Raw genomic sequence first — 27483 nt, 5'->3', positions numbered from 1 at the left:
CTACCTTAAGATTGGGGACTGGTTGATTGGGGCGAAGTGCACATATGAAGACTGCTCTTTAAGGCATAGCCGAAGTTTATAAACTTTTGCAAGTTTAGCAGCTTTAATATTAACTTTAGATTCACAGGTCTGAAGTTGGGCTCAAATAATATGTTATCTGAAGTTGGCACAAATTCAAACGTCAGAAATTTATGTCTGAACCTCAGACACAAATTTAAGAGGAAAGATCTACTCTTTTTTAATCCTTTTAGCAGATAGGTACCTGTTTTGGTTGTGATATTAAGCTAAGTCTTTGTTAGAAATTCTAGAACTGAAGAATAGGTGTAACGACAATCTGATAACCGGCTTGTTTACTTTATACTATTAGTTTAGGTGTTACTTGGTGTGGCTTCATTTTTCACTTGATTTAGTGTTTTTTTTCCTTTTAAATGAAATCAGTTTCATTCAACAGAATTAGCAAATGATTATCATGCATACAAGTCAATTGGTTATTGTTGTACAGAAACTAAGAAGAAGGCAGAGGAGGAGAAAAGGAGGCGGAGCAGGTAAGTTTTTGTATGATGTTTGTCAACACCGGTACAAGTTATATAATTTGAAAAAACTGGATATATCTTAAATAGAACAGTGAATACTGGATATCGGGTGCAATTCCTACAGTTGATTGACTGATTTTATTTTTGCCGGGTTCAAAGGCAAAACTATGATGTGATCAGTGGGGTGAAAAATGATTGCAAGTACAAGTACGTGAATGGTCAGTTTATAACTACATTATTTAACTCATAATTGAAGGTAATTTAAAACAATGGGTTTTCTTACACTTGAGGTAAAATAAAAACATCTCATGAGTTTTGCCGTGTTTCTAATAATAACCATATGTAAATGAGGGTTGTTAAGAATTACAAAATTGTTAATATGGCAAGAGTCCATTCCTTATAAATATGCATGGAATCCTTATAAATGTGTAATTAGGAAAAAGAATTACTTTCTTTTCCTTTTTAGGATTACTTATACTATTTAGACCACAATATGCTTGAGGGAATAGCCAAGCAATTCATTCCCAATATCTCCTCTTTTCTCATTCATTACATGGTATCAAAGTCAAACTCATCCTTGTTCTTAGTTTGCCCAATGTTGGGCCCCCCTGTTATATTGTACACATACCCGATGTCTAGTCCTGGATGTTCGGAGAGTGTTAAGAGTCTCATAATTAGATGAGAGAATGGGTTGTTATGTCCTTATAAGATCTTAAACAATCTGCACTTCATGAGCTAGAGTTTGCGATTAAGTTAGACCTAAGGTCTTGTTGGGTAATGGAGAGTCCCACATCAGTGGGATAAGGGGTCCTTGGTCTCCTTATACGGTTTAGGGAAATCATCCCCTCATGAGTTAGCTTTTGGGGTTGAGTTAGGCACAAGGTCAATTTATCATGGCATTAGAGTCAGACCCATCCCAATGTGGTGCGGTGTTAGAGTCCCACGTCGGTGGGCTAAGGGGTTCTTAGTCTCCTTATATGGTTTAGGGCAATCCTCCCCTCATGAGGTTGATTTCAGGCCCAAGGTCTAATTTTTTTCTTAAACTGGTAAAATTGTATTCCTCAGCATTAAGCGTATGCTGGCCACCTCCAAAAAGAGAACCAAGGGAGAAACAAGACTTACAAACAACCTATTAAATCTATAATTTGATCTATATCATCAATATAAAGTTGTTTACACAAAAAGAGTAAAGGATACAATACAATTTCCATTTTACTTTATGATAAGAATTGGATCTATCTTTAAAACATCTTCCATTTCTTTCTCTCCACATTGTCCACCATATGCATGATGATATTAACCTCCACCACCTCTTTGTCTTTTGCTTGCTCCCCTCCTAATCCAGCAACTTAGAAGGTTGGATGTGTGCTCTGGCATGATCCAGCTAGTGTTAGTTATGCTAGTTATGCTGAGGAAATGTTCCCAAAGTTGTGCAGTAAACTTACAGTGTAGAAACATATGCTTATTTGTTTCCTCTGTTATATTGCAAAGAAAGCATATGAGAACTAATTGAATTCCTTTCTTTTGGAGTACTTCTTAGGCACTAAGTTGCTCGAACTTGGGTGCAGGTGTCCAAGACGGATGCGAATCCGCGAATCCGAGAGTCAGATTCGGCAAAAGCTAAATTTTAAGATTCGGGGATACGAATCCGAGTATGGATACGGGTGTGGGAATTCGGCTAAAAATATTCAATATCATAAAAATATAGTTATAAAGATAAAGATATTCTTCCATTCAGAAAAAGAAAAAGAAAGTCATTCAAGACCTTCCACCAACTCTCCTTACAGATCATTGCTACTGTCTACCATAAGTCGGAACACAATCGCTTGAATATTTAACATCTCTTTGTTTGGCTTGAAACATGAAGCAACGAATATTGACCAAGAGGAAAAGTATCTTGGCCAAAGTATCTGATGTAGGTTGACCGAATTCCGCACCCGCACCCGTCTGATGTGGGTTGTCCATGAACTCTTGGTCAAAGTATCCGATATGGGTTGACCGAATCCCACACGTATCCCGCACCCAAACCCGTCTCGTGTCGACACGGGTGCGGCAGCAAATATGAAGAGTCCGCTTAGGCATGCTCTATTTACCACTAACCATATGAAGCATTTCCCTTTGGCAGGAGGCAAACCTTTTCAGGTATAGTTCTAATGGTATTGTGTTATTCCGGTCACACCTTGCATCCCTCTCTTATATGTATTATCGACTGTGAAACTCTCATCCATGCTATGTTTCCGTAAAACCCTGCTTGAATCTGTTATGACGATATTGGCTCCTCCTAGTTTCTCAAGTAAAGATGTCACCCTCTCCACTTCCCAATCATTTAACATTCTTCTAAATGAGAGACTGGGTTGTCCAACACTCATATAGTCTTGCTTCAGGATTGTTAGAAATTGAGAATAGATCTGGGAATGACTCCCTCAGAGGTGTTTGCTCAATCCAAGCTTCTTTCCAAAATTTGGTATTGTTTCCATGGACCACCTTAAGTTTCAGATTTGCTACCATCAATTGCCATAATGTCCTGATTGTTCTCCATACTCCACCCAAAAAGGTTCAGAGATTATTTCTGTGCACCAAGGCTTAATTCACCAAACTTTACCACTATCACTTCCTTCCAAAGAGTTCTTTCCTCACCAATGTATCTCCAGAACCACTTCATCAAAGACTTTTGTTATGTACATTCAGATTTCTAATACCTAGTCCCTCCTCTTTATTTGCTAAGCATCACCGTTTTCCAGTTCACCAAACAATAGCCCTTTCCTTCTTTGCTTCCTTGCCATAGAAAATTCCTCCTAAGCTTGCCTTGTTTTTTTTACAACTTCTGATGGGATTGGGATATAGAGACATCACATAAGTATGGTGGAAATCTGATATAGAACTTATTAGGATCAATCTTCCCCCTAATGACAAATAACTTCCTCTCTGTTTTTCCAGTATCCCATCCCATACCTCTAAAGCCTTATGTTTGCTCCCTAAAGGCATACCCAGGTAAGTTGTTGGGCAACTACTCCACTCTGCAGCCTAGTATGTTTGTCAGTTCCTGAATCTGGGGGACTTTCTTGACAGGAAACAGACTATTTTTACCCAAGTTGACCCTTAAACCTGCTACTGCTTCAAAAACAATGCCAATGGCTAACAGAAAATGATAGTGTCATCTGCATAGAGCAAATGACAGATTTCCTTTTCCTTCCCAACTCTATCACCAATTTGAAAGACCCTGATCCACCTATTTTGTGTTGCAATTCTCATCATGCTATCAAAACCTTTCATTTCCAGAATAAAGAGGAAAAAAGATAGGAATGCACCGTGTCTCAACCCCCTTTCTGATGGAAAAAAACCCATAGGTTCTCCATCCACAAGAACAGAGAACCTAAATGTTTCAACAGAGTGTTCAAACCACTTCAACCATTTGCTGCCAAAACCCATTTGTCTAAGGGTATTTTGTTAAAAAGGCCAGGTTACATGATCATAAGCTCTCAGTATGTCCATCCTTGAGTCTATGCATTTACGAGCTATGAGAGCAACATCCATAATCTGTCTCCCTTTTATAAAAGTCATCTGATGCTTGTTCACCACCTTTTTCAGTCTTTCTGCTAGCAATTTAGCAATGATTTTGTTAAATCCTCCTACCAAACTAATTGGTTTGTAGTCTTTCAGCTGTGAAGCTCCTACTTCTTTGGGATCAAAGCAATGAAGGTTGAATTGAAGCTTCTCTCAAAAACTTGATTGGAACGGAAAAATTGAAGTGTTTATCATATCTCCCTTCAAAACTTCCCCAGAAAATCTAAAACAACACCATTGGAAAGCCATCTGGTCCATGTGCCTTCTTCATAACACACATTTAGATACATTCCAAAATTTATTCTTCCTCAAATATACTCTGCAACCATATTTGTTCTTCTTCAGTGATCATTGATACATCATGTAGTTCCAACTTAGGCCTCCATTATTCAGTCTCCTTATATAAGTTGTAGAATTTAGAACAGCCTCCTAGATCATATCAGGATCCTTGATAGTGGTTCCATCAATATCGAATTGTTCCATGGAGTTGAATCTCTTATGGGATGAGACAATTCTATGAATTTTTTTTGTATTCTTATCACCATGTTTTAGTAGTTGTACCCTGGATCTCTATTTCCAGCTATCTCTTCATTTTTTGCTACCTCTTCAAATTCCATGGCCAAGTTTGCCTTTTGAATCAATTCATCATAGCCCTTTAATCCTGAAAGCTTTCCCAATTTGCTATCTGACTGAGAATGTCCTCCTTCCTTTGCTTCCGGTTCTCCCTATTGTCCTTGATCCACTCCTTCAATTTTGCTTTTAACATTTTCAACTTCTCAGCTTCTACATATCTTGCTCTACCATTCACAGAGAAAAGAGTTCCACCATTCATTTACTTCGTCTTTAAAGCCCTCCACTTCCCTCCACCATGTCTCAAATTTAAAGTAAGACTTCTTCCATTCCCAATCTCCAAATGTTATTTCAATAGGATAATGATCTGAAGTTATTTTAGGTAGAATATTTTGTTTGATGTGAGCAAAACATTCCCCCCACCCCCCCTCCGGTGCACAGTGGAGGAATTTGTCGATCCTTAATGTACTTCTATGGTCCTCCCCTCTTCTCCAAGTGTATGATCCTCCAAATAACGGAGGATCAACCAATTCTAGTTCCTCAATACAGGAAGAAAATTCTGTCATAGCACCACTAAGCCTGTAGCAATTTGTCCTCTCTGATGGGTACCTGGTGACATTGAAGTCACCACATACCACCCATGGCCCATTGAATCTGTTTCTAGTAACTATCGATTCTTCCCATATCATTCTTCTAGTCTCTCTGTTACAATCTGCATACACTGCATTCAGATGCCAACTAAAGTCTTCATAGACTCCTATTGAGTGCCACTCTCCACCAATTTCCCTTTCCAGACTCTTTTGTCCCAAAGAATTAGAATTCCCTTTCCAGCCATCTATTGCTCCATATACTCGGGCATATGCCCAAGGTCCATTTTATTATGGTACCAGCGCCAAGGATCTGAATCCCTACTCCTAAAATTAGTTTCCTCTCTCTTGTCTTGAAGTTCTTTTACTTTTTCTATTCTAGTTAAAAAAAGAGTTATTTAAAAAATAAAAACAACTACTTTTTCTTTTTCTTATTTCCACACAAAAGAATGGTGGTTCAGACCAACCCTGACTGGAGCGAATAATGAGGAATATCTCAGTACCAAATTGTAAGGCCAACAGTTATCATCCTCGTCTACAGGCAACTTCCAACTAGTAGGGTTCCAAATTGTGAAGCAACAGTTATAAGCCTTTCGTGTTAAAATTCATAATCAATTTGGTGTTCCAATTAGGAAATTTAATCAAGAGAATACTTTTCTGCACCTGTCTCTTCCTTTGTCTTCACAAAGTATTCTACATATGTCATCATGTGAAACAAAATGGAGTTGTTGAATGTCAAATCGGCATTTCACCGAGACAGCTAGTACATTGCTAATTTGTACTCATATTTAGCTTCGTTTTTGGATTGATCTTATTCTCACCACTTGTTACCTAATCAATCGCATGCCTGTTTTGCAGAATAAGAGTCCCTATTATGTACTTTGTTCAAAACAACCTCAGTTTCCTTTTTCTAAACGAGTGTTTGAGTGAACCAGCTTCATCCAAGATCTCATCCCCGAAAATGACAAGCTTTAGGTGAAGTCTGTCAAATGTATCTTCTTGAGGTACTCCATCTCCAAAAGTATTGCAAATGCTATGATCCTATTACATATAAGTACTTTGTCTCAGCCGATGTAATCTTTTTTAGAAATCCCCTTGCTTCTCACCAAGTTCACAATATCAAAACACCATCTCCACGATTATTCCTGCTTCAACTCTTTCAACTCCAAATCCTCTCACTCTAGCTCCTCTTCTACTCTAGACAACCTCGATCAGACCCTCCACTAGATAATCCAATTGATATTTCTGTTTAGGAATGTCAAATGGGCGAGTCAAGTCAAATTTGGACAGGTCAAAACGTATGATGTCAATATATGGGTCATAACCCAACCCACCCAAAATCAGTTTGGACCAAAATGAGTTGGATTAAGATGGGTTGAATTGTGGATCATAATCCAACTCCGCCAATAATTACTCAAATTGAAGCAACACTATGCAACATCTATTTAGGTACTACTAGTAGGAGGTGGAAGGGGGAGCAGGTAAGAAGGTTGGGTGAGGAATAATGATAGTGCTACTAGTCTTAGTCAATGCTGGACTTTTCTAATGTTCCATTCTGATAGTTATCAGATTACATTCAATGTTTGTAATATTTCATTCTGCTTTTGCCTTCATAAAGCAAGAGGATGAAACAGAAGAATGCTCACTGGTTGATCAACTGACCTGTGAGTGACCCAAATTAACCCGTTTAAAAGATGGGTCAGTTTGGCATACAACCCAAATTGACCTGATAAGAAAATACCATTCACCCAACCCCTTACTCTTGGGATTGCATGGGTTACACACTTCTATGAGGATAGGAACACACATATATTATTGAATACTTTGACTTGGACGGGGTAAGATCTCCTTCAGACAGACAATCCACCTATGGGTATTGTCTTTTAATTGGAGGAAGTTTAGTTTCTTGGAAAGGCAAAAAAAAAAGGATGAACTAGCTCAGTCAAGTGCAGAAATAAAATACCGAGCAATAATTTTTGCTGCATATGAGCCTTTAAGGCTATACTGACTTCTTAAAGAATTAAGGTGTTGAGAAGATGCCAATGTATTTGATCCATGACAATTAGATTGCAATACACCTTGCTTCAAACTCAGTGTTTCATGAGAGAACGAATCATATGGAATAAAAGATTGAATCAGGGTACACTACGATAGGTTTTGTTAACTTGAATGATAAGTTAGTAGATATTCTTACAAAGTAGATCCATAGCTCCGGAATGGAGTATATTTCTAGAAAGTTAGGGGCATACAATATGTCTGCTCCAACTTGAAGGTGGTGTTAAAGAATTAGGAAATTATTAATATAGCAAGAACTCATTCCTTGTTAGTATGGAAAATGTTTAGAATCCTCATAGTTGTGTAATTAGGAATTACTTTTTTTTTCCTTTCTTAAGATTACTTATAAACACTATGTAAAGTTTCAAACCCTGACATGCTTGAGGAAATAAAGCAATTCATTACCAATATCCCCTTTTCTTTTCACATACTTTACGAAGGTAAAATTAAGTAAAGTAGAACTAGCGTTAGCAAACTCTCCTTTCTTCAATTTTGTGTGCATTAACATGGATGATAGCAGGACAGACCATGCAGCACTGTAGATGAGTGCATGTGTGCGTATGAACTGTCTACCAAGTCTTTTTTTGATCCATGGATTTGTTTCAGGGAAAATTACACCAAATAGACTCAATTGTGAAACTATTTACCCAAATAGATTCATTACCCAAACTATTTACCCTCTTACCTCACTTTCTCCCTTTTAATTTCGCGCATGACGTCAGCATCACTGTTATAAAATAATCCTTTGTGATACTCCATCGGTATATTGATACCATATCGGTATCATATAGGATTGAGCTTAATTCTCTGAGATACTCCGTCGGTATATTGATACCTTATCAGTATCATATAGGACTGAGCTCTTTTAAAAAAAAAATAATTAAGAAAAAATTATTAAAATCACAATCTTGTTTATTAACTCTAAATTAGTAAATATATTTTTGTGATACTCCATCGGTATATTGATACCATATCGGTATCATATAGGACTGAGCTTAATCCTCTGTGATACTCTATCGATATATTGATACCATATCTGTATCATATAGGACTGAGCTTAATCCTCTGTGATACTCCATCGATATATTGATACCCTATCGGTACCATATAGGATTGAGCTATGTTTTTAAGAAATAAAGATAAAACAATTAAGAGAAAATTATTAAAATCACAATCTTATTTATTAAATTCTAAATTAGTAAATATATTCTTTGTGATACTCCGTCGGTATATTGATACCATATCGGTATCATATAGGACTGAACTTAAGCCTCTGTGATACTCCATAGGTATATTGATACCCTATTGATATCATGAGGGTGGGTGTTGACGTCAGCGCACAAGTTTTAAAATAAATTTATGTTATTTTAAATAAAAAAGGGCCATGAAAGTAATGGGCATTTAAGGGTAAATACTTTCCCTTTTGGGGTACAAGTGTTGTTTTCCCTTTGTTTAATTCACTACACTGAACTTGAAATGAAAGAATGGCCCTATGTTCACAGAAGATCCCTCCAACCCCTTCCCCCCCTGCTCTTTCACCCCATTGACGAAGATACTACACTGCCTCTCAGGCACACCATTAAGTTGGACTATTGATAGCTGAACTAGCAGACTGTCGCGAAATCCCCAGCTAGCCACCCAACAAGCAAATTATAAAACTACAACGTAAAGGAGAAGTAAATGCATCAAATTACAGAAAGGTATCCTCAGTTCCCAGCCCCAAAATCAAGAGGACCCATTAGCAAATAGGAAACACCAACCCAGCTGATATCAGTCTTACCAATAATCTGGCAAAATTGGAAGCAAGTGGATGACCATCCTCCTCCTCGCTAAACACTGCAATAGTCTTAAATAAGATGAGCTAAGTCCAACAGAACCACACTATGAAATAAAGATCTGAAGGATCATAGTCTTGAGTAAAAGGCTGTCTTGAGATAAATGCATAAAAAATAGAGATTTACAATAATATTTTCTTTTAAGAATTGTGCACCAAGGAAATCTACAATCAAGCCAAGAATACGATAATGGATATTCACCAAATACAAAATGAAACTAACTCAATCCAGTTAACTAAATTTTGCAGCTCAACCTACAAAATTTAGAGGAACAAACCAAAAAATAATGTTTTGAGAAGTAATTACATTTACTCCAAAAGATGAAGTTAACACTCAAAGCTAAATCAATGGTGGAGTTTCTCCATTAAATAAAGGGCAAATTTATGAGTATGATCCTTCAGAAACTGACATAATGAATATACAGGAAGAAGAAGCGCAAAAATCAGGAAATTATCAACTGCATGATTAGTGTATATAATAATATATTACGTGTCCCACACTAATAGGGATATGGATCATGTAAAGTCTATATATATAAATAGGGTTCAGTGTAAGACAATTATTTTATGCATCTTAATAATATTTTCACGTGCCTTTACTTCTCACAACCGCCAACAACCAGTCACCCCCACAACTGGCCACCACCTCCAACACACAACCACCACCGCTAACACCTTCACCACCAGCCACCACCGACCACCATCATTACCTACTACATCCACCGCACAACCACCTCTATTGCCAATCATCACCACCAGCCATCATCCCACAGTTGTCACCTTTGGCCACCACCGCAACCACCATCAACTACCACGACGCAATTACTACTGCCATCGTCCTCCACTAACCACAATTATCATCACCAACGCGCTGCATCCAACTACCACCATCATTAGCTTTTGGAGTGTGCTTCATCACATAAGCAGTTTTCACAATAAAATGTAGATTAATATTTTTTTCTAATATTTGTTTGGATATGAGATTTATTTCTTAATTTGTTTGAATTTTATATTGACTGATTTTTAAATAAAGATAAATTATACAAATTTAGATGTTGATATAATAAACAGTTTTAGTTCTTCCGTGTTCAAATTTAGAAACAATATCTTAATAATCAAATACGCAGATATGATTTGAACACCTTAAACTTAATAAAAACAAACGAGGCCTTAGACTCCCTTCTCGCTTCCCAAATTTCTTGTTTCCCTCACAGTCATTTGTGGTCTCACGAGTAAAAAGATTAAGAGCACTCAATTTTTACCTGAACGTTGAGAAATATAATTACTATCTCCTGAAGATAAGCAATCAAATTTTTTCTTTCCTGCATGTGTTTTCTTCACTGCTGCCTGCATTGAACCATTCAATCTAACTGGAAGGATGACAGCTGCCATGTTATCTATACTACCCTTTTCAAAAGCAGCATTCACTATGCAGTCAGCTAAGGAGTATGAACATGCATAAGCGAGTTCTGATTGTACAGAGAAATCAGCGTGTAAGTTCCACAATATGTCACAAATATCCTGTGAACTAAGCTTTTCAAAAACGCCATCAGAAGCTGCCACCAAATAGCAGTCGTTGTCTGTCAAAGGTTGCCAATCAGTGACTTCAGGAGCAGATATAACGCCATAACTGATAAAACATCAAGAAATTGACAAGTCATATCTCAAGTTAACAAAAGTCTTTTGAAATTTCCTATTTTACTAGCACTGTACAGGAAAAATAAAGCAGATGAATCAATGCATGTCTTCTAGTTCAGCAGATAAAAACACAGATTAATCAAAGCATGCATTCCAAGTTCACCAATTAAGATGCACAAAACTTTATGCATGCGTCCAAGTCCACCACAAATCTGCAGATGAAGCAATGGTGGGAATATATTTACAAAGATCTTCCTGCAAAATGTGAACCTTACCTTTTAAAATATACATCGCCTATTGCTCTAGAAACAGCCAGTTGACCATTAACCCTAGCTACACCACCCCACTTAGAAACATGTCCTCCTGCAGTCTCCACTCGAGACCTCTCGTCATCCCTATCTGGATGGTGGTCTCTAGTCAGTTCCTTAGCAATCAGAAAAGGCCACTGATCAGGAGCTGCCAACTTGAAGCTTCGGAAGTTCTTCACAGGTTCGAAGATTCCAAAGCCTCTTGTTTGCCTATACAACCTCAATAAATTAGCTGCAAGCAAAGGAGGATTAATATAACTGTCTCCACTAACGGTCCACACACTGAAAGAGCACAACACAATATCCATAATCCAAGATTGCTCACTAAGCAACTCATACATTATCTAAAATATGAGTTTTGTTATAAGGACATTATATATCATATGAGTATAGAGCATGAAGATTATTACTCGACATAGAGCCTGAAAGGAGGACTTTTCTAACCTTTAGACTCTTCTTGAGATTTAAATTCTTTAGAGCATAAAAATGCCTTCGAATCTCCAATATTGGCAACTAAAATTTGATTTTCTGCCATAAGAATAACTGTGGCGGTAGAGCCAGAATCAAAATTGTGTCTAAACGCATCCTTCAAAAGCAGACAAGTTAAAATTAAGACAAATCATAACAGAGATTTAAGTCTGATCAGCCTAACAAAAAAGATACAACTTAAGAGATTACCCTTGAAAATGCAGAGTCAATATCATCAATTGCCCTTAGCAATGCTTCCCTCAATATTTCCAAGTGAAAAGATCGATCAATGACTGATGAAGAAGTCAGCTTGAGCCTACATAGAAAAAATTACAGCTTTCCTTGGATAATTACATCATGAAATTAGTTTGGACAATACGAGATGCTATTGGATAAGTAAATATAGATAATGAGACCCTATAATAGGAAATAAAATCAAAAAGTAGACTGTAGCTTAAAATATCATTTTAAAGGATCATTCTAATTTAGACTTAAAATTACACATATATATAATATAATACGATTTTCGACTTGCTTTGAATTATTATTTTTCTTGAACTGAGGGTCTATCGGAAACACGACTTTATCTCTCAAGGTAGGCATAAGGTCTGTGTACACTCCCTCCCCAGACCCCACTTGTGGATTACACTGGTTGTGTTGTTGTTTATAATAAGCAAGATTATTCCCCTTCGACAGATTAATACTGAGGATCTAAGCAAGGATCATCTACTCACTGCCATGTTCCTGTATACAGGATTAAACTAGCAATGATGCAGCAGCCATTAAAAGACTCCATAAAAGGAATCAAGAACTTTTGCTCGTCTTCGTTCAAGCCTTGGATATAATCAACAAAGGTGGCCGACATTTTTCTATGTTTTTGTTTACTTGTAGAGGGGAGTCCTTAGCATTCTTAAAAGTATGTTCATTGGTGTGTTACCGAGAAAAAAGGGACTGAGCGGCATATCACCATACAAACAACATTTTCCATGTTTAAATGTCTCAAAATTGATAAGAGTTAATTTAGTAAAAAAAATCATGTTTTCTTTCAAGTGGAGGATGAAAAAGAACAGAGTGTAGGTCTGTAGGAGACACCTCCCAACATTCAACTCATCCAGCTCCCAGTTCAAGTCTTGAAGAGTATGTCCTCTTTCATTTGGCAAGAGCCCAATCATTTTCCTTGAAAGAACTGAAAATGTTGCATCAAGAAGAAAAAATGTATGCAATGTGAAATACTGTAGCAATAGCTTTGATGCCATTTCACTTGCTTCATCACCATTATGACCATCAAAAACTGCGACAACACCAACAGTAACCTCAGTAATACCATCATTACCTGCATTATATAAGAGAATTTTAGAGAAAATAGTTATAAGGAGAAGTAAGAACATATGTTTGAGAAATAAGGATTCGAGAAAATATTATCAAATTGTGTATTCCACATTATTACTCTGAGCCCTATTTATCGACACTAAATTACAAACTTTCTCCACGCAGGACACTATATACAATTCTATTCCTATTGTAACACTCCCCCTTAAGCTAGTGCATACAAATCATGTGTACCAAACTTGTTCCTGACAAATACGAGTACCAGTGAGGGACTTGGTGAAAATATCTTCAAATTGATCACTCAACTTCACAAATTTTGTAACAATATCTCCTGAAAGTATCTTTTCTGGACAAAATGATAGTCAATCTCAATATACTTAATCCTCTCATGAAATACCAGATTTGATGCAATATGAAGGACCGCTTGGTTATCACACACAAGTTCTATCTAACTGATGTCTCCAAATTTAAGTTCTCTGAACAACTGTTTAATCCAAACTAGCTCACAAGTTGCTATAATCATTGCTCGATATTCTACTTCAGCACTAGATAGAGCAACCACACGATGTTTCTTACTCTTCCCGAACACCAAATTACCTCCTACTAAAATACAATATCCGTATATAGAACCTCTATCAAAAGGAGCCCAATCAGCATTTGTAAATCAAAACGATCTGCTTATGGCATTGATCCTTTAAGAGTAGTCCTTTACCTAGAGCTGACTTTATATATCGCATAATACGGAAAAGTACATCCTAATGACTATCACAAGGAGTATCCATAAACTGACTTACAACAGTCATAGGAAAACAAATGTCAGGTTTAGTCACTGTGAGATAATTTAACTAACCCACCAACCATCTATATATTTCAGGATCACTGAGTGGCTCCCCTGTCCTGGCAGGAGTTTAGCACTTGAATCCATAAGAGTATCAATGGGTCTATATCCCATTATTCATGCCTCTTCAAGAATGTCTAAGGCATATTCGTTGTGTAAAGGGGAGGGTATAGAGGATGCTGAACAGATTCTAAACTTTTTTTCTTCTTTATAAGTTTAGCAGTAGCTTTCTTGAGCTGGTTTTTTTTTGGGTCACTGATGTAAATCTTTTTGGTGGTTGCCAGCATATCCTTATTGCTGAGGAATACAACTTTACCTTTGTCAAAAAAAATAAAAATAATAATAATACGTGATTTGGATTGAGCAACCTCACTACCGAGAAGATATTTCAGTCTATCAAGATCTTTTAGTCTAAAAATATTGAAAGAGGTGTTGCTTTAAATTAGTGATAGCATCCTGATCATTGTCGGTGATAACATTATCGTCAACATAAACCACCAAATAAATACACAGATTTGAAACAGAATGCAGACAAAACATAAGGTGATTAGTTTCACTGCGAGTCATGCCAAACTCCCGGGTGTGAAACAGACATCTCGTCAATCATAGCTTACCTTCATCCTGGATGTGGAAGTGTTTCACCTGTAGACTTAGGGATGAAAATAGAGGACAAAGATGATACAAACGCATAATAGGATGATGATAGACAAGGATAACTTTAAAAAGTATAATGGAGGTTAGTATTATAAGTGGATCATATACCTTTTCAAAGTGCAATCCATTGACTAGGAAGAGACAAGTCTGTGGTAGGTGCAGGGTTCGACGCATGACATGAATCATCTCGTCCTAATGGTGGATGCGGACAACGATGATAAGTCATGAATGGTGGCCCTATGACAAAGTATAAAAGTAATCGTAGATTTCTCAAAAGTTGGTATAGGTAAGACCTCAAAAATATCAGAAGGCTCAAAAGAAGATGTACAATTAGGTTGAGACTCAAAACATGTGACATCGGCCGATTTAAGGCACCTATGAAGATCAAGTGAGTAGAAATGATACCCTTTTTGAATCCAAGAATAATCAAGAAAGAAACATTTGAGAGCACGTGGGGCTAATTTATCTTTTTTCGAGGCCAAGTTATGAACAACACATGTGCTCCTAAACACATGAGGAGGAAGAGAGTAAAAAGGTAATTAAGGAAACAATAAGGATTTTGAATGGAAGATGAGGCATTTGATTAATTAAATAGCAAGACGTGAGAACTAATCATCCCAAAAATGCAGCGGAACATGGGATTCAATGAGAAGAGTATGAGAAGTTTCAATGAAATGCATATTCTTCCTTTTTGCTACCCCATTTTGCTAAGGGGTGTGCGAATCAGATGTCAGAGGAATAATTCCTCGGTGAGCCATAAACGGCTGAAACTAGGAGGATAACTATTCTAAGGCATTACCACTACACAAGGAATAACTTTGAAATGGTTGGGCGACTACCAAGGAAAAGGATCTACTTCAAAAGGTGCCAAAAAACTGGCTCACACGTCGACACCTATGTTAGACACGTCCTCGATGAAAGACTTACGAGCCACGCGTGGATAAGAGTAAAAAAGCTTATGTTGGAGCGCTTTCCAGGGGATTGCTCACTGGAGTTTCCCAAATCCTGTGGTAGCATTAGTTTTCGCACAACACTTACCGAAAGAGACAACAACAACAACATACCCAGTGAAATCACACAAGGTCTGGGGAGGGTAGAATGTACGCAAACCTTACCACTACCTAGTGAAGGTAGAGAGGTTGTTTCCAAAGGACCCTCGTACTCACCGAAAGAGAGCACAGCGACTATCTTTTTGTCTCGATGTTTTCTCATGGTTGCTCTAATATAACAACATACCTAGTAGAATCCCATAAATGGGATTTGGGGAGGGTAAAGCATACGCAAACTTTACCACTACCACGTGGAGGTAGAGAAACTTTTTTCCAGAAGACACTTGGCTCAGGTGTAACAAATTGAAGTACAAAGAATAAGAAAACATAGCAACTAACAAGGAAAGCAGTGCAAATCCTACAAGAAAGGAACATGAACACAAAATATTGTGATAATCAAAACACAATAAAGAACACATGGTAGATATCAAAGCAAGAACTACAATAATACAGCTAGGACAACAACAAATACCAACAAGCCTAAACCCTCGGAAGGCAAGACAACACTCCACTGCCTACTAACCTTCTATCTAAGGTCATTTCCTCGATAACCTAAAGTTGTACCATGTCCTATCTAATCACTTTCCTCAATACTTCTTTGGTCTACCTCTACTTCTCCTCTTACCTACTATAACCAACCTCTCACACCTCCTCACTGGGGCGTCTGTGCATTTCCTCTTCATATGTTCAAACCATTTCAATGGAGCTTCCCTCATCTTGTCCACCACGAAGGTCACTCCCACCTTATCCCGGATATCTTCATTCCTAATTTTATCGCTTCTTGTATGCCCACGCATCCACCTCAACATCCTTATCTCTGCGGCATGCATTCTTTAAACATAAAAGTTCTGATACCATGTGAGAAGTAAAGACTCAAGAGATATTATTGAATTGTGTATTCTACATTATTACACTGAGCCCTATTTATAGACACTATATTACAATCTTTCTCTACGTAGGACACCATATACAATCCTATTCCTATTCATATTCTTAGTATGTTTACCCAACATTTGTGTAAGATGGGGTCTTACAATAGGTTAGAGTCTACTAGAGCTATTTGGAAGTGGTACAACAAGAGGCTAGAAGTTACAACCAATTTACTTACTCTTTAAACTGCCATTGCCTAGGTTAAGCTCCAAAACATACATATCTAGTATGCTTAATCTAAAAAATCAAATAGTTCTAAACATCAATGATATTATTCAATTCATCAAATGGGAAGTCCACTTCTCTTTGGGTCCGTACCAAAGTAGGGAATTTTTGTTCTATAAGGTTTCGAACCTTATCAACTGATCAACTCTACAAAATTTGTATGGCATCCACTTTAGTCTTCTAAATAATTTTTTATTATTCCATCCTATAAAGCTAAAGAAACGCCATATGGCTCCCCATGTTCCCATATGAAATATGCCCTCCACTTTCATAAATTGTCTTAATTTGACTTAATACCAAGTAATGAAACTTTACATTGTTAGGGTAACATATGGTTCAACATGTAAGTGCTTTAGTTTTCTTGAAGTAGAGTAGAGAAAAAGTTGTACTAGAAAACGCAAAAGTAGGTGTTATGTATCTTTTAAAGAGTATTATGAGTGAAAAGATCTTTTCCTAAGAAAACCGACATTTTGATGGCACAAATAATGGACATTCAATTTGAGGTGGCAGGAACAATAACTAATGTACATTTTCTACTACTATTCATTAAATAACAGTGCAGAGTCAAATTTAGACAATCAAATCAAAAGAATAAGAAAAACAATGAGGAGAAGCCACTGATCAGGGATTAGAATCCGAAGTAGCACTCAGCTACATGCTTAATTTGAGAACCCCATTTGTTTAAGGACAATCTCAAAAAAGTACAACTGACTAACTTACATTGCAAAATATAGCCTAAAACTTACATTGCAATTTTTTAGCCCAAAACATATAAGTCCAATCCCGATAAGAATAAGGTTTGCCATTATAACAGTTGGTACAAAACCACATTTCAAGTAATTCTTCCAATATTTTATTATTTTCTTACAGCAGTGTTTAAAAAATTAGCTATACAACATTATACATCGGTATACAATAATATACAAAACTTTGATTATTTTTTTTTACAACAATGTTTTTAAAACGTAATATACAATATTATACACCTAATAGACAATAGTATACAAAATCATAAGAGGTTTTTATAAACCCATATACAATAGAATACAACATTATACATTGTTATACAAAAAAGTGACTTAGCCTTCTTCCTTGAATCCAAGCACTAGATTCATCCAAAAATATCTCAAGAACTACACCAAATCACCCAAAATTTTAGATTTAGGCTTCTCAATATGAAACTGATCTTTTGCAACAATACCCACTCGAAATAGAACTTATTTGCGGAAATTCAATTTTCAAATTTTGAAGCTTTGAGCTTCAACAATGGCAGAACACCAATTTTTACTTATAATTATATCAAAGTTTCAATATAGGTTAGGTTAGTTTGGTAGATCTTTTTAGTAGTTTGTCGTGCAATAGGAATAACATTAATTTAAAGAAAAAACTGTGTGCACAAAAAAATCTGCAGTAAAACAAAGAAGAAAAGATCTACAAAAAATGTTTGCACAGTTTTGCTTCAAAAAGAAAAGAACTTCACAACTCAACAAATCTAAGCTCTACAATTTAGAACTGACGTGAAATTGGGACAATTCAGGTAAGCATTGAAAACCTTAGCTAAATTATGTAAAGTAACTTTATGAGTTGTACTAGAGTGCAATTCTTTTGTTTACCTCTAATATTTAATCTAGTAAAGATCTAATAACAAAGAAATGCTAGTTCTTCTCCACCAAGCTGCAACCAACCCACAATTGCCATTTGAAGTTTGATAAACACACAAAAGAGTCTTTGTTTTCTTGATAATTAACACAAACATTTCCGTGCATCTTTTTCTTTACTTCACCAATTTTCTGTCATTCATAATTTTCCTTTAAATACACAACTGGAACAATTGATACAATCTAAGACAGAATTAAGTAGTATAATTTTAAAATATGAGCTTTTATGCCATTAAACTAAAAATTGGATTCATTAAACAATAATAAAAGTCTTGGATCTTGCTAAATTACCAAAGCATAACAATAACAATCTATCTAATAGGTTCACAGATAAAGTAATGCTCATATTTCATATAATAAAGGTACCAAAGTAAAAGTAGAAACAGAAAATTTACCGGGGAAAGGGATATGAATATCGAGAGCGCAGAGAATTCGATCTTCTTGAGACTTGCGGCGACCTTGATGCAAGGCAGTTTGGCACCTAGCATTCGGCAATTTCGACCATTGCTCGGAACCATAATCTGGTAGCTTCCAGCGAGGACATTTCGGAGATTGAAACACGGCAGGTGCACCACCTTCTTTATATACCGTCAAACATTTCGACGATTCTCCGTAAGTAGAGGTACTCACGCAAAGAACAAACCCTAACACGAACGCGAGAAATTCGTATAAATTCATCCTCTTCTCCAGTATCTGATCATAGAGGAATTGAAATTGCAGAAGCTATGTTTCATGGTATTGAGAAATTGAGAGAAAGGAGAGTAGCGAGCAAGATTTGCGCGGTGAATTTGAACAGACGATTATTTATAGGGATGTGTCGGTCTTGCTGTTTTTTTCTCACGTTGGGTCTCTGTATGAATGACACCGAAGAGTAATCTAGAAGGGATGTAGAATTTGCAATAGGAATCAGTTTTACTTGGCCATTTTTTAAACGAAAAAGGGCAAAACAATATCTGTACTATTCTAAAAGGTTTAAATATACCTATCTTCCACTTGAATTAAAAATATCCTCAGTCCACCTGTTTGCTCTATTTCTACTCCTAATATTAGGAGTTGTATGATTTCCCCCTAGACGGTTTGTGGAAGCATCCTTGACTGTCACGATCCAAAATGGGTCATGAGTGGCACCCACCCTTAACCTCCTAGGTGGGAGAACCAATGATGTGAACCCCAACTTATAAAGTATAACAACAACGCGAAAGCTCAAACTTATAAAGTACGAATTAACAATCTACAAGAGTTTACTACTTAACGTTCCCCAAAATCTGAAAGTCATCACATCAAGGACATATAATTCTAAATACTAAGTCTAGAATGTCAAACACTAAAATAAAATAAGTGACATAGTTCATGTCCAAACACTAAGGACATCATGTCATGACTAAGAGAATCCATCACGAGCTAGAAGGATAGCTCACCCTTAAATCCGATGAACTTGAGACGGACTAGAGCTGAGGTCGAGTCGAAATCTGTGGAACACTCGCTGCACTCCATAAAATAAAACAAAGAAAGATACAAGTAGGGGTCAGTACAGGACAACATGTACTGAGTAGGTATCATCGGCCGACTCAAAATAGGAATCAATATGCAATAAGTAATAGCGGGAAATCAACCGTAACACTTAACAGGTGGCAACCAACAAGATCAAGATCAAGTGACAACACAATGAACCATTTCATAACCAATCAACAATATTAAGATCACACATGAGGACTCAAGCCTCCATATCACACCCTTTTGGAAAATGAGTTATTGGAGATTGGGTAGTATTAAGTCATTTTAATTTATTTTCCTTTAATATTATTGTGCCGGAACGTGACACTTGATCCAAATATACCGTGTCGGAGCGTGACACCCGATCCAAATATATCGTGTCGGAACGTGACACCCGATCCAAATATACCGTGTCGGAATGTGACACCCGATCCAAATATACCGTGTCGGAACGTGACACCCGATCCAAATATAATTAATTTATCATTCTTCATGATTACATTCCACTTCATTAACAATATTTCATCAAACCTTCTTTATTCAAGGCACCATTTTTGATAGGGCATGTTCAAGATTATGGATTTCATGGCCTCGGGATTTCAGACCAATCACAACAACATATCAACCATCCAAACCACAATAATTAAATGCGTAGTAAATTTCACACATTACTCAATGAATATCAATCACTATTAAGAGTCTATCTATGATATAGAATAAACAAACCATAACCTACCTCAATCGAAGAACTGAAGTCAAGCAAGCTAATTCACCAATGTTTTTCCCTTCTTCGAAGCCTCACGTTTCCAATCTATCAAATATATAATATTCGTAAGCAGACTAATCCGTAGATGCTAATATTATACACATGTTTAATCTAACCCAACAACTCACCCAACTCTATAATCAATTTCCTAAAACTCAAGCCTAGGGTTAAGCCTCAATTTCTCCACTATCATAACTCTAATGATTTTCATATAATACAATACACCTAATATTTAATTACCTATCTCAATAAATTAAAACTTAATTTATAATATGATAAGAAAATAATAATAATTAAGATCGAAACCAACTGGTTACGAAAACCAGTTGATTCGAACTAACAACAATTGTTGGACATTACTCCCGTAGCATTCCATCATATCTATTCCTACTCTGTACTAATAATTTCTCATACCACAAATTACTATTTACACTTTCTAGTGATAACCAATCACTACACATGCACATATACTCACAAAAATAATAATTTAACCAACAATCATATTCTTGTATATAATATTAAACACATAAAATAATGGAATCAATTTGGACAATTGCATCAATTCCCTATATCTAATCTATATTATAATATACTGCATCTATACAATAACAAAATACTCACTCAACATAAAAAATTTGGCCATTACCTCGGCGGCTGCTCTCGTCTCTACTGTGTAGGTATTTTTTATTTTTCTATTCTTTTCTTTTCTTATTAATTAGGTATTTAAAAGTTATAACTCTACTAACTTATTTTAATAAATATGGAATAAGTGGTACATGGTATTAATTAAATTATAAATTTAACCAACCAATTAAATTAAATATCTAAAGTTACCCCTCAATTAAATAACCTTAGTTATCAATTAGTCCAAAGTACCCATTAAAAATTTACGGGGTGAGTCCTTTATGAAATAAAAAGTTTTAGTTCTCAAAATGATCTAATGGGTCGTTACAATAGATACCAATTTACCCACCGTTCGTCCTCGAACGCTCAAAAGAAGAGCAACGGTAGAAATGGGTACCTGACTCGACGAAGAAATGCGGATATCTCCCACGCATATCAGCCTCAATCTCCCAAGTGGACTCCTCAACAGGATGATTCCTCCACTGGACCTTCACAGACGCAATCTCCCTTGACCTCAACTTGCGTACCTTCCTATCAAGAATAGCTACAGGCTCCTCCTCATAAGATATATTCTCATCAAGCAAGACCGAATCCCAGCGAATAATATAGTTTCCATCACCATGATATTTCTTTAGCATAGACACATGAAACACTGGGTTCACTCCAGATAAACCTGGAGGCAAAGCCAATTCATAGGCCACCTCTCCAACACGCTTAAGGACTTCAAATGGCCCAATATACCTCGAGCTGAGCTTACCTCGCTTACCGAATCTCAGCACACCCTTCATGGGTGAAACCTTCAACAACACTTACTCTCCCTCCATAAAGTCCATGTCCCTGACCTTTCGGTCTGCATATTCCTTCTGCCTACTCTGAGCTGCTAGAAGCTTCTCTTGAATAAATTTCACCTTCTCTAGTGATTCCCTCAAAAGATCAGTTCCCCAAGGTCTCACTTCAAACGCATCAAACCACCCAATAGGAGACCTACATCTCCTTCCATACAATGCCTCAAACGGAGCCATATCAATACTCGAGTGATAGCTATTATTATACAAAAACTCTGCCAGGGGTAGAAATTGATCCCAATGACCACCAAATTCTATCACGCATGTACGAAGCATATCCTCTATCACTTAAATTTTCCTCTCAGACTGTCCATCGGTCTGAGGGTGAAATGTAGTACTAAGATCCAACCTAGTACCTAACTCAGCATGCAAGGTCCTCCAAAAGTTAGAAGTAAATTATGTACCTTTATCTGATATGATAGAAATCAAAACTCCATGTAGTCGAACAATCTCGCGGATATAGAGTTTGGCTAACTTTCCAGCATCATAAGTCACCTTGACTGGAATGAAGTGAGCAGACTTAGTTAACCTATCAAGAATCACCCATATCGAATCAAACTTACCCAAGGTCTTTGGAAGGCCGACCATAAAATCCATTGCAATCCTTTCCCACTTCCATTCAGGAATGGGCATTCTTTGAAGTGTCCCTCCAGGCCTTTGGTGCTCATATTTTACCTGCTGACAATTTAGACAATGGGCAACAAAATCCACAATGTCACGCTTCATTTTGCTCTACCAATAATGTTCTCTCAGATCGCAATACATCTTGGTTGCACCAGGATGTATAGAGTACCTCGAACTGTGAGCCTCTGCAAGAATAGTCTGAATCAAATTATCAATACGGGGCACACATACCCGCCCCTTAATCCTCAAGACGCCTTCTTTATCGATCACGACCTCTTTGGCCTCTCCCTGCAAGACTATATCACGAATCCTGCTCAGCTTCTCATCATCAAACTGCTTTTCTTTAATCTTGTCAAGGAAGGAAGATCTTGCCTCCACACAAGCCAAAAACCTTCCTTTGTCAGTTACTTCCAGCCTCATAAAGTTATTGGCTAGAGTTTGAACCTCTCTAGCCAACGTACGTTTGGAAACCTGCAAATGAGCTAAACTTCCCATGCTCTCTGCTTTTCTGCTTAAGGCATCAGCCACTATATTAGCTTTTCCCGGGTGATAAAGAATAGTGATATCATAGTCCTTTAACAATTTCATCCACCTTCTCTGCCTCAAATTCAAGTCTCTCTGAGTGAACACATGTTGCAAGCTGCGATGATTTGTATACACTTCACACTTCACCCCATATAGATAATGTCTCCACTGCTTTAATGCAAATACAATCGCAGCTAACTCCAAATCATGAGTGGGGTAATTACGTTCATGCACCTTCAATTGCCTTGAAGCATAGGCAATTACCTTCTCTCCTGCACTAGCACTGTACCTAAGCTAGAATATGATGCATCACAATAAACAATGAAATTCTTACCTTCTACTAGCGGGGCAAGAATCGGTGCAGTAGTCAATAAGGTCTTGAGTTTCAGAAAACTCTCTTCACACTCATCCGACCACACAAATGGAACTTTCTGCTTGGTCAGATTAGTCAGTAGGGAAGCAATGAAAGCAAATTCTTTGACGAACCGGCGATAGTAGCTAGCCAAACCAACAAAGCTCCTTACCTCTGAGACATTAGTGGGCCTTGCCCAACTCTTCACTACTTCAAACTTCTGGGATCCACCATCACTCCATCCTTAGAAACTACGTGCCCTAAGAAGGACACTGAATCAAGCCAGAACTCACACTTAGAGAATTTGGCATATAGCCTTTTCTCTCTTAATAATCCCAGAACAATCCTCAGATGCTCTTCATATTCTTCTCTGCTCTTTGAGTAGATCAATATATCATCAATAAAGATAATAACAAAGAGGTCCAAATATGGCTTAAAGATTCCATTCATCAGACTCATGAAAGTAGCAGGCGCATTTGTAAGCCCAAAACACATTACCAAAAATTCATAGTGTCCATACCTGGTTCGAAAAGCAGTCTTCGGTACATCTGCTGCCCGTATTTTCAGCTGATGGTAACCAGACCTCAAATCAATTTTTGAAAAAACACAAGCACCCTCCAACTGATCGAATAAGTCATCAATGCGAGGAAGAGGATACCTATTTTTAATAGTTACTTTGTTCAGCTGCCTGTAGTCTATGCACATACAAAGGCTACCATCCTTCTTCTTCACAAATAAAACTGGAGCACCCCAAGGAGAGGCACTCGGTCTAATAAATCCTTTACCCAACAACTCCTGAAGTTGGGCCTTCAACTCCCTCAACTCATCCGGGGCCATTCTATAAGGTGGAATGGAAATAGGGTGAGTGTCGGGCTCCAGGTCAATACAAAAATCTATATCCTTATTAGGTGGCATACCAGGTAAGTCTGTGGGGAAAACATCCATAAACTCGCGCACTATCGAAATAGACTCAATCGATGGCACTCCAGAACTGTCATCCTTGAGATGTGCCAGGAAGGCTAAACAACTCTTACTCACCAACCTCTTAGCACGAAGAAAAGAGATAATCCGAACTGGAGCGGAAAGATAGTCACCCTCCCACACCAACTGATCCATCCCAGGCTTGGCTAATGTCACAGTCTTAGCATTGCAATCTAAGATAGCAAAATTTGGAGAGAGCCAAGTCATACCCAAGATTACATTAAAGTCAACCATCTCTAAAATAATTAAATCTACATAAGTTCTGCTCCTCACAAAAGTCACAAGGCAAGACCTATACACTTTCTCAACTAGCACAGACTCACCAACAAGAGTAGAAACACGAATAGGCATGTCAAGTAAGTCACAATGTAAATCGAGTCCATCGGCAAACATGGAAAATACATAAGAAAATGTGGATCCAGGATCAAATAATATGAAGGCCAAGCTATCGCAGACCAGAAGAGTACCTATGATAACAGCATCGAATGTCTCTGCCTCTGACATCCCAGGCAAAGCATAACAATGGGCTCTGTAGCGAAGCTATTTGGCTTCACCCCCTCCACATCTATCATAAAATCAACCACTTCCAAAGGTCTAACCCAATTTTATATGCATGTTCTTACTAAAATCTTCGATTGCCTTTACCCAAGTTTACTTGTTGGGTCTTCCTGTAACCATAATCTTGTCGTTCCTATATCGATCCACTCTCTTAGAGCTTACGATAAAGTCACAGATCCTTATTTAGAATGTTTGAAATATACTCAAATATCTAAATGCATTAATCGTATCTAAGATATACCCCTAGAACATATTATACCTATCGAGAAGACCGTACCTCAAATGATCCACACCTTCTTACTCATTGAATAACTACAAAACATTATCAAATTCGACCTATTCTATCTCTATCCCAAGCGATATACATTCTTTCATAGGTCAGGTCACTAGCACAGGTAACACAATCCATAATCTAACCAAGTAAGCATCGATATCATTATAGTAGTCATATCCTAACCCTTTTTGATATACACTCAATCTATGAAACTGCAATAGAAATTTTGACCACAATCCTATCACAAAGTGGAAAAATCCGCTCTTCTGGACTGTAGCAAAGTTGCATATTTGGATAAGGCACGAAACCTGATCTCACAGGCTACAACGAATATCTTTTCTTGCTCTATATTTTGGAACTCATCTCCCTTCTTGTCCCTCTAGGTCCGGGGGATATACTTCTCTATGAAGAAGTCAGAAGACGTTTCCTAGCTGCCTGATCTCTGTCCTTGGTGGGCTTTCTCCTGCGACCTCTACCATGATCTCTCGTCACTAACCCCCTCTAGCTACAACCCTAATGGCTGGCTCAGGCGATGCTATTGTTTTAGTTCTGAACATTTGCGAAAATAAAGTGAAGAAGGTCAGATACCAATTTGTATCACCTAGATACCAATTGGATTCAAGTAATAGCACGAAAGAAAGAAGGAATGGAGTTTTCCTAAAGTCATGTAGCTTCTCGAAGAAAAGTAAAGGCGTCCCCGTACCGTTCCGCAAGACTCTACTAGACCTGTCCTTGTGTGATGAGATAAATGAACCTAAAGCTCTGATACCAAGTTTGTCACGACCCAAAATGGGTCATGAGTGGCACCCACCCTTAACCTCCTAGGTGGGAGAACCAATGATGTGAACCCCAACTTATAAAGTATAACAACAACGCGAAAGCTCAAATTTATAAAGTACGAATTAACAATCTACAAGAGTTTACTACTTAACGTTCCCCAAAATCTGAAAGTCATCACATCAAGGACATATAATTCTAAATACTAAGTCTAGAATGTCAAACACTAAAATAAAATAAGTGACATAGTTCATGTCCAAACACTAAGGACATCATGTCATGACTAAGAGAATCCATCACGAGCTAGAAGGATAGCTCACCCTTAAATCCGATGAACTTGAGACGGACTAGAGCTGAGGTCGAGTCGAAATCTGTGGAACACTCGCTGCACTCCATAAAATAAAACAAAGAAAGATACAAGTAGGGGTCAGTACAGGACAACATGTACTGAGTAGGTATCATCGGCCGACTCAAAATAGGAATCAATATGCAATAAGTAATAGCGGGAAATCAACCGTAACACTTAACAGGTGGCAACCAACAAGATCAAGATCAAGTGACAACACAATGAACCATTTCATAACCAATCAACAATATTAAGATCACACATGAGGACTCAAGCCTCCATATCACACCCTTTTGGAAAATGAGTTATTGGAGATTGGGTAGTATTAAGTCATTTTAATTTATTTTCCTTTAATATTATTGTGCCGGAACGTGACACTTGATCCAAATATACCGTGTCGGAGCGTGACACCCGATCCAAATATATCGTGTCGGAACGTGACACCCGATCCAAATATACCGTGTCGGAATGTGACACCCGATCCAAATATACCGTGTCGGAACGTGACACCCGATCCAAATATAATTAATTTATCATTCTTCATGATTACATTCCACTTCATTAACAATATTTCATCAAACCTTCTTTATTCAAGGCACCATTTTTGATAGGGCATGTTCAAGATTATGGATTTCATGGCCTCGGGATTTCAGACCAATCACAACAACATATCAACCATCCAAACCACAATAATTAAATGCGTAGTAAATTTCACACATTACTCAATGAATATCAATCACTATTAAGAGTCTATCTATGATATAGAATAAACAAACCATAACCTACCTCAATCGAAGAACTGAAGTCAAGCAAGCTAATTCACCAATGTTTTTCCCTTCTTCGAAGCCTCACGTTTCCAATCTATCAAATATATAATATTCGTAAGCAGACTAATCCGTAGATGCTAATATTATACACATGTTTAATCTAACCCAATAACTCACCCAACTCTATAATCAATTTCCTAAAACTCAAGCCTAGGGTTAAGCCTCAATTTCTCCACTATCATAACTCTAATGATTTTCATATAATACAATACACCTAATATTTAATTACCTATCTCAATAAATTAAAACT

General features: G+C 37.3%; 1 protein-coding gene across 2 annotated transcripts in view; it reads right to left on the bottom strand.

The window, feature by feature from the left end:
* Positions 1 to 19236, bottom strand: part of LOC129882795 (uncharacterized) — a 41912-nt gene extending 22676 nt beyond the window's left edge. The window contains exons 1-7 of one of the 2 annotated variants that reach the window (XM_055957247.1): positions 18636 to 19236; positions 12650 to 12890; positions 11768 to 11873; positions 11534 to 11675; positions 11057 to 11321; positions 10406 to 10773; positions 9090 to 9145 (exon numbers count right to left, since the gene is read on the bottom strand). In XM_055957247.1, the coding sequence (XP_055813222.1) occupies positions 9090 to 9145; positions 10406 to 10773; positions 11057 to 11321; positions 11534 to 11675; positions 11768 to 11873; positions 12650 to 12890; positions 18636 to 18918 (1461 nt within the window). In that variant the 5' untranslated portion in view covers positions 18919 to 19236. The remainder of the gene's footprint in view (positions 1 to 9089; positions 9146 to 10405; positions 10774 to 11056; positions 11322 to 11533; positions 11676 to 11767; positions 11874 to 12649; positions 12891 to 18635) is intronic. The other variant, XM_055957245.1, reaches the window with a different exon arrangement.
* Between the last annotated feature and the right edge of the window lie 8247 nt (positions 19237 to 27483).

Source organism: Solanum dulcamara, chromosome 3, assembly GCF_947179165.1.
Source record: "Solanum dulcamara chromosome 3, daSolDulc1.2, whole genome shotgun sequence".
Classification (NCBI taxonomy): domain Eukaryota; kingdom Viridiplantae; phylum Streptophyta; class Magnoliopsida; order Solanales; family Solanaceae; genus Solanum; species Solanum dulcamara.
The sequence above is the reverse complement of the archived record's forward strand: the minus strand, read 5'-3'. Positions and strand labels throughout refer to the sequence as shown.